Source organism: Neovison vison, chromosome 8 (genome assembly GCF_020171115.1).
Source record: "Neovison vison isolate M4711 chromosome 8, ASM_NN_V1, whole genome shotgun sequence".
NCBI lineage: Eukaryota > Metazoa > Chordata > Mammalia > Carnivora > Mustelidae > Neogale > Neogale vison.
In genome coordinates, this window is record NC_058098.1 from 105,198,090 (window position 1) to 105,205,815 (window position 7,726).

Below are 7,726 nucleotides of genomic sequence, written 5' to 3' on the forward strand. Positions count from 1 at the left end.
CTTTGAACAAGGTGAGAAAGGAGAAATAGAAATGTTAAGATAAGGATGAACCCATAAAACCCACAGAGCATGCTAACTTTTCCATTTCAGAAGCCTAACCACTATTCCATCTGCCTCTCTAAGCGTTTTTTGAACAGGAAAAAAAAAAAAAATAACTATCTTTAATTTGTGACGCTCAGAAGATTGGGTGGTGGTAAAAACCAAAGAATCCACAAACTAAGTGATAAATAACTGACGAGAGATATGAGCTGAGGTTAGGAACAAAGTAGGAAAACTCCGAATGTTACAAAGAACTGTTAGAAAAAAAAGAGGACTCAGTTGTTCCATGGGTTACATAGTATACTGATGATAAAGATGTCCCATATGTGTTGCTGCCTGGAAAACTAAAATTAGCTCCTTTCTTTTCACCTCATATTACAGAGAATACAGGACAGACATGGAAAACCTTGACATGAAAAGGAGCATCCTAATACTCTGGTTCAATGTAAAGATAATTCATGAGCATTAATACATCTTAAAACAATTAAGAGAAAAATAAAAAGGCATTAACATGTATCATGCAGAAAATAAAAGCATGAATTGCACATAAGATACAAATTATAAGAAATATAGGAAGAATTAAATAAACTATACAAATTCAATTTTTCTTGTGTAATATCACAATTCCACATGTGGTGTCACCAAAAAAGATAATCAACCTAGATTACCAATCTATAATCTATAATCAACCCAGATTACTAATCTATTCCAGAAAAATGAAATGACCACGTGATAGAATAACTAAGTAATAACTAATACCCATTTATTAAAGTTACATTTTCCCTAAATAAGCAAATCCAGACATCCTTTCAATGATATGATTTATAAATCCAAAGTGTTTATTATCAGTTATATGCCATCTAGCATATAACAAATATACATAGCATATAGCAAAAATACATTTTTTTCTCAATAAATACAAAAGAAAACCACAATTCATAGGAGTAAGGAATAATATTAGAAAAATGGGATGAGAGGAAAGAACTCTGATGTGCTTCAATATTTCTTAAACAGCATACCTAAAATAAAAGCAATCTAAGGAGGATTGAACTGGCCAGGATCTATTCAAAATTTTTTGAAAAAATTTTTTTAAATTTTTTAAAAAAATGACAGAGCAAACTGAAATTAGTCAGGTTCTTTTAAAGTAAATAGAAATGAATAATTCAAATCACTAAGAAAATTTTTTAAAGTTATCATAAATATGACCTGAGCTGAAAGAATGACAAGCAACCGAGAGAATACTTATCTTGATTCTAGCAGACATTTTCAATTTAAAAACAAAAACCAACAGCTCTCTCTTAAGAGCTAAAACCAATGTTTGTGCTAATTAGCTTAGCTGGTGACTTCAGAATGCCAGAATACAGAGTTTCAATCTCAGTCTTGTCAGTTGTCCTGCCAGAGATGATTGTTCTAACCCAAGCCAGCCATCTGACAGATGTAAGCGACTGGCCCCAAGGGACACAAGCCAGACACTGGTGATCAGTGCAAACACTGAATGTCATTAGAAAAATTAAATGTATGTCCTACTATCATTAACACATGGAAAACCACATAAATATATTCCATTTTCCTTAGGAGTCATTTTTCAACTACTAATACATTGTGAGGCTTAAAAATATTTTAGAGGAAAATAATTTAGTGATTAGAATTTATAATGCTAACATTCACTATCATTCATTATTTGTTCTACATTTCATTCAGGTGTCCCTTTATCAGAATTTTTTTGCCACTCTCTATCTCCTTATTCTTCTTCTTAGTATTTTCCACTAACTTGATGCTATATTAAATACTTACTTATTTATTGCATACCTCTCCCAACTGGAATGTGAGGCACCTGAGAAAGCAAGGACTTAGCCTGATGTATGTTCCTGGTATATCTCCAGGGCCTGGCATACAACTAGCTGCTAAATAAACTAGTTGAATTTTGTCACCTATTAACAGAGTTTAATTTATGTTTATCTGTATTATTATTTTTTAGATTTTATTTATTTATTTGAGAGAGAGAGAGAGCGCAAGCAGAAGAGGCAGAGGAGGAGAGGGAGAAAGAATGTGAAGCAGGCTCCACGTTCACATGAGGGGCTTGATTCCACAACTGTGAGATCACGACCTGAACTGAACCCAAGAGTCAGAAGCTTAACCAATTGAGTTACCCTGATGCCCCCACAGTTATCTTTTTTTTTTTTCCCCCTCAAGATTTTATTTATTTATTTGACAGAGAGAGAGATCACAAGTAGGCACAGAGATAGGCAGATAGAGAGGGGAAGCAGGCTCCCTGCTGAGCAGAGAGCCTGATGCAGGGCTTGATCCCAGGACCCTGAGATCATGACCTGAGCTGAAGGCAGAGGCTTAACCCACTGAGCCACCCAGGTGCCCCCTGACGGTTATCTTTAATAGAACATTAAAGAGCAGTGAGGGTGCCTGGGTGGCTCAGTGGGTTAAGTGTGTGCCTTTGGCTCAGGTTACTCTCAGGGTCCTGGGAACCAGTCCCACATTGGGCTCCCTGCTCAGCCGGGAGCCTGCTTCTCCCTTTCCTTCTGCCCAGTCTCCCCTGCTTGTGCATGTTCTTTCTCTCTCTCAAATAAGTAAATAAAAGCTTCTTTTAAAAAGTCTTAAAAAAAAAAAAAAGAACATTAAAAAACAGTAGATCATTTATAAGCCTAGAATATATGTTAATTAGTGAACCAGAATGTGTTCATTGTCTATAGGCAGAATCCTACATACCAAAAGAATATTTAAACTTTGACATGGTTTTTTCAAGTTTGGAAGGTGTTCAGCATCAATTTATCATTCATCTTTATGGGATCACTCAATGTATGGAGAAACATTTAGATAGAGAATACAGATAAATGGGACAGGCTATTCAACTCAGGATCAGTAAATAAAATTAAAAATTATCAAAGCCAACAAGTCTTTCTTGATCAGACCATCAGATATAAATATCTGGGAAAGGAAATGGAATAACTATTTACTTATGAATTAAAGCTTTAGAGATGCTAGTTTATTTTTCAAATACAATTAACTGACAGAGAAATAAACTAGAATTTGATGGATAATGCACAGACTACACCCATAACCTCCCAGGTTCTCCCTTTGCTGAATTTAAAAATTACAGAATTAGGTTATTTGACAGGTAAAAGGTCAAACACAATTGGAAGACTGCATGTCAAGGAAAGTGACAAATAGCTTATGTAATCACCTGAAGAATTCCCAAACCTCAACTCTTTAATATTTAACTCCGTGGACCACAGTATTATTCCACTCTCTTTACATGTATATGTTTTATTTGAGGCCATGTACAAGACAAAATCTGTCTATTCATAATTATATTGCAAATCTACAACAGGACCAGATCTGCATCTAAGGTCTCTGAACTCCTAGCTTTTTTTTACTATGTTTTGACATTACTGTCCTCAGAAAGAAATCTAAAGAAGCTGTGAATCTAACTTAGCCAACCCCAGAGTGAAATGACAAGAGTACTAGACAAGAAATCTGGGGCCCTGGGATTTGATCCTGATTCAATAATCATAATTTTAGCCAAAATCATGCTGTTAATTTATTTGATATTTTATTTTAAGTGATCTTATATTTTTAAAAATTTAACTTTAGCCTTGCCCTAAATAATATTTATGAAATTACATGTTCAATATAATACTGGCTAATTTGCATTAAAATCCATAAATGATGATGTATGCCCACTCATTTACCATGAGTGATATATAAAGCACACTCTGTGAAGCATAAAAGACTATTTTTTAGGCCCTTCATAGCTCTACATAGCTCTAATATGCTAATTAAATTTCACAGTTTTGATATCACAAGAATTTAGGGTTTAAAATGATCATTTCATCAATTTCACAAGCTGAGTAATGAGCACTCCCCACCATGCCCCACAATATCTCATCCTCTATAGTCACGAAGTTGGCTATTTCCCCAATAGAAGGATTTTCTTACTTTGACTTCCAGGTTCTTCCTTTAGATACAAAAACCGCTTGGTTCACTGAATTAAAAACTGTTAACCAAAACTGAAACAGTGCAAATAGCTCAACAAAAGGAATATATCTGTGTAGTTCTTACTTTAATGAAGATCCAACAACTACAATGGATTGATTTGTCAACTCTGTTTTCCCAAAGCTTTCTCTCCCCTCTCTTCAATTTTCATTTTCCTTGGTCTGCAAAACCTCTTTAAGAGGTCACTGGAGCCTCCCTATGCGGGCTGACTTATGTTTAAGAAAAATGACACAGGTACACAAAAGTGTCACTAACTGGCGAGTGAATACTATTCTGGTAAAAAATAATTTTACTTCTATCACTGTTTCTTATACCTGAACCAGCCAGATGCCATCCTTTGTGTCTTCTACAAGCTCATAGAAGTGCATTTCACCACTGAAATTGGTACTAGAAACGGATTCGGATGCTTCTTCTTCCTTGAGGGCAGAATAGAGCTCACCTTCCATCAAGTCACCTGAAGAAATGAAAAAAATAACACCAGTTAGATTTCAAAAATTCTACATTCCTGGGGCACCTGGGTGGCTCAGTGGTTAAACGTCTGCCTTGGGCTCAGGTCATGAGCTTCCACGTCAGTGGGGAGTCTGCTTCTCTCTCTCTCCCTCTGCCTCTCCTCTTGCTTGTGCTTCTTCTCCCTCAAATGAATAAAATCTTTAAAAAAAAAAATCTACATTCCCAACTTCAATAAATCCATTTTACACTGTTAAAAGTCATATCACAGTACTTTCATCTCAGTCTATAGAAAAGAAAAGTAGAACCTGAATATACCCATTTAAGATTCACTCAGTAAATATGTCATAAGAACCTACTAGTATCAGGCAAATATGAACAGACAAAAATCCACCGTCTCATGGAGCATATATTCTAGTGGGGTCATCACATAACCTGCTAGGAAATTACTTAATTTCCTGCTAAGTCCAAAAAGCCATCACGGTATTATTTAGTTTTGTGTGTAACATGCTGGGCTTCAAATAATTTTTAAACAGTATGATTTATATACTTCTGACTTACAAGATTTAGAAATGGGTTTACAGAATTTGCCATTATCACTTGCTTAAAATAGCATAAGGCTTTTAAGACTTGATGGTTAGATACAAAATATTACCTGTAAGAAAAAAAAACTCTACATTAAACTCAAATTTACAGTGTAAATTGAGAGCTTGTCATCAAATAAAAAGTAAACACTACTGTCAAATTAATTTTTGCCTTAATGTAAAAACAAGCATGACTGCAGCAAGATCATTTACAACAAACATTTAAATTATAAAGTTAAATTGCTACACCAAGACCTCTCTGCTATAAAATGTGTGATCCTAGTCATACTGTTGTGAGCTGTGTGTATTCTTTAAATGATATGCACATTCTTTGTATACCCACAGTGACAAGAATTTTTAGGCCCAAAGGAAGCAACACTAAATAAAAGTCAAAAGAAAAAAGTGTTACTAATTTTTTTACCATGAGAAATGATTTGGCTTTGGTAGTTCTGATACTTCTAAACGTAGAAAATTAATTTATTAGAGATTTACTTTACTCCATTTCCCATCCCCCACCCCTGTGGTAGAAGTCACCATAAACCAGTAAGTAAACAAGAGGCAAGGAAAAAAAATGGGTTTTACCGTTTTCTTTAAAAAAAAAAAAAAAAAAAGCATCACATCTACAGAGGGTTCCCTCCTCTACTCCAGTAGTGAGATACAAATTTGACAACCCTCAACCTACAAATATGTAGTGCTAAAGTCGTCTGGAGTTAGTATTCTTAATGGCTACAGGGTACTAAATAAGGAAAAAAACTGTCTTGTAAAGGACACAACAGACAGATATATTTGAAACAACAATAAAGATAACCATCAGTTTCAACTGCTTCCTACAGCAACCCAGAATGTCTTTCTCAAGTTACAGTACATTCCCCTTCTAGACATTTACCTAAACAAAGATAAATTTTGTCCAGGGGTGAAAAAAAAATTAACCATATTTCTTATTCAATCCTACCCCCAAACCAACAGTCACTGACAATACACTGCTTAAGATGTTAAATAAATATTCTCTTAGCTATTTCCATTCTATTTCTCATTCCATTTAAGTTGATGCAGCTGTATCCGACTTCTAAAAGGAAAAATAAAAGTTTACATCCAAGACATAAAGGTTTTTTAAACACTGACAGAAATATAAACTCTTCCAAAACAAAACAAGGTAGGCATTCACAAAACATACTCACTTTATTTTCACCATAAAGTATGAAAAACTAATACTGTATACAGTTAACACTTTCTCTATAAACTCATGATTTAAAATTTAAATCTTAGCCCTAAATGCCTCTTTGATAGATATTAAGGATTCCAACATTTTTTCCTCCTGTCATTATACTATGATTACTATCCTGACAAATACTGCTATCTACAGACAACGTTTTGGGGTTTTCCTTTTCTTATATCCCTATGAATTTCAACCGACAAATAATGCTTTCTAGTTTGCCTGCAACTGGGTGACATTCTCTAATTTTAAAAAAATTGTTTCTTAGTAAACAATGTTAAGAACTTGCACTTATATCTGTTATTTAAAAAAAAAAAAAAAAAAGCTTAAAAAGACACAGCAACACCCGGGCAAATAATTCCAGCCCTCTTCTCAAAACTGGATTCACTTTTTTTTTTTTGGTAGAAAACCTGGACAGCTCTCGGAGTAGTCGGCTTAACCCTTCTAGGTAATGTCTCAGTCTGGAGGAAACAGCAAGTACGAGGAAGCCCAAGTCACCCCCTCCACCCGGTGGAGGGGACCCCAGGGGCGTCCGATACTCGCCTGACTTCTCCACCAGCTCCCGGACATCCTTCTTCTCGGGCAGCCCTGAATATCCCAACCCCCGGCACTCCAGAATGGTCTTCAGCTTCTTGAAGCTCAGCGCCACCGGATCCACCAGCTGGGTGGCCAAGATGCCAGTTTCATACCACACAATGGCTTCAAAAAACCTGGCCAGGACGAACAGGACCAGAAAATAGAGGAGCAGGAAGAATAGCTTCAGCCACATCTTCCCCTGCGTCTTCTCTCTTTACAGAGAGCTCGGAAGACGAAAAAGAGGGGCGCAGAGCGGGGGAGTGTGTGCTCACGCCCGCCGGGGCGCGGGCACTGTCCCAGCGTGGTCCGGCCTCGCCGCCCTCACTGTCTCGCCATCGCCGGCCGCGGGGCTGGGGGTTTGGCTCCCGGTGCGGGGGTGAGGAAAAGAGGAGGAGGGGCCCAGGCGCAGAGCCTCTCGCGGGGCCTTCCAGTCAGGAGATGAGAAGAATAAAAGGGAAAAAAACTAGAAAAAACCCATCAGTCAAACACCGAAAGGAGCGGGACGCGGGAGGGCCGGCTGGGAGGAACAAAACGAGGGACGTTACCCGGGCGGGGGGCACTGACCGAGGTGGCGGGTCGGCCTTCCAGCACCGTAATCTCAAGGGGAGGGAGGAGGCCCCCCCAAAATCATTCAGATCCACAAAGGAAGCGGGGTTCTGGCGGGAGGCCGGGGCTGGAGGGGCGGCGAGCCCGGGAGGCGGTTGGGGCCGACCGGCGGCGGGCGGCGGCTGGTCAGGAGGGCGAGGGGCTCCGCCCGGCCAGGCCCCGGGCCCAGCTCGGGGAGGAGCGGCCGCCGCAGCGCAGCGCCCGGAGCCCAGGCCCCAGGCCCCGCCGGCCGCCCAGGATCCGCGAAAGGCGC

At 38.5% G+C, this 7,726-nt stretch overlaps 1 protein-coding gene across 2 annotated transcripts in view; it reads right to left on the bottom strand.

Annotated features, from left to right (window-relative positions):
• The window catches only part of LOC122915068 (charged multivesicular body protein 3), a 101,906-nt gene extending 94,387 nt beyond the window's left edge, over positions 1 to 7,519 (bottom strand). The window contains exons 1-2 of one of the 2 annotated variants that reach the window (XM_044261574.1): positions 6,835 to 7,161; positions 4,362 to 4,501 (exon numbers count right to left, since the gene is read on the bottom strand). In XM_044261574.1, the coding sequence (XP_044117509.1) occupies positions 4,362 to 4,501; positions 6,835 to 7,060 (366 nt within the window). In that variant the 5' untranslated portion in view covers positions 7,061 to 7,161. Of the gene's footprint in view, positions 1 to 4,361; positions 4,502 to 6,834 lie in introns of both variants that reach the window. The other variant, XM_044261572.1, reaches the window with a different exon arrangement.
• Between the last annotated feature and the right edge of the window lie 207 nt (positions 7,520 to 7,726).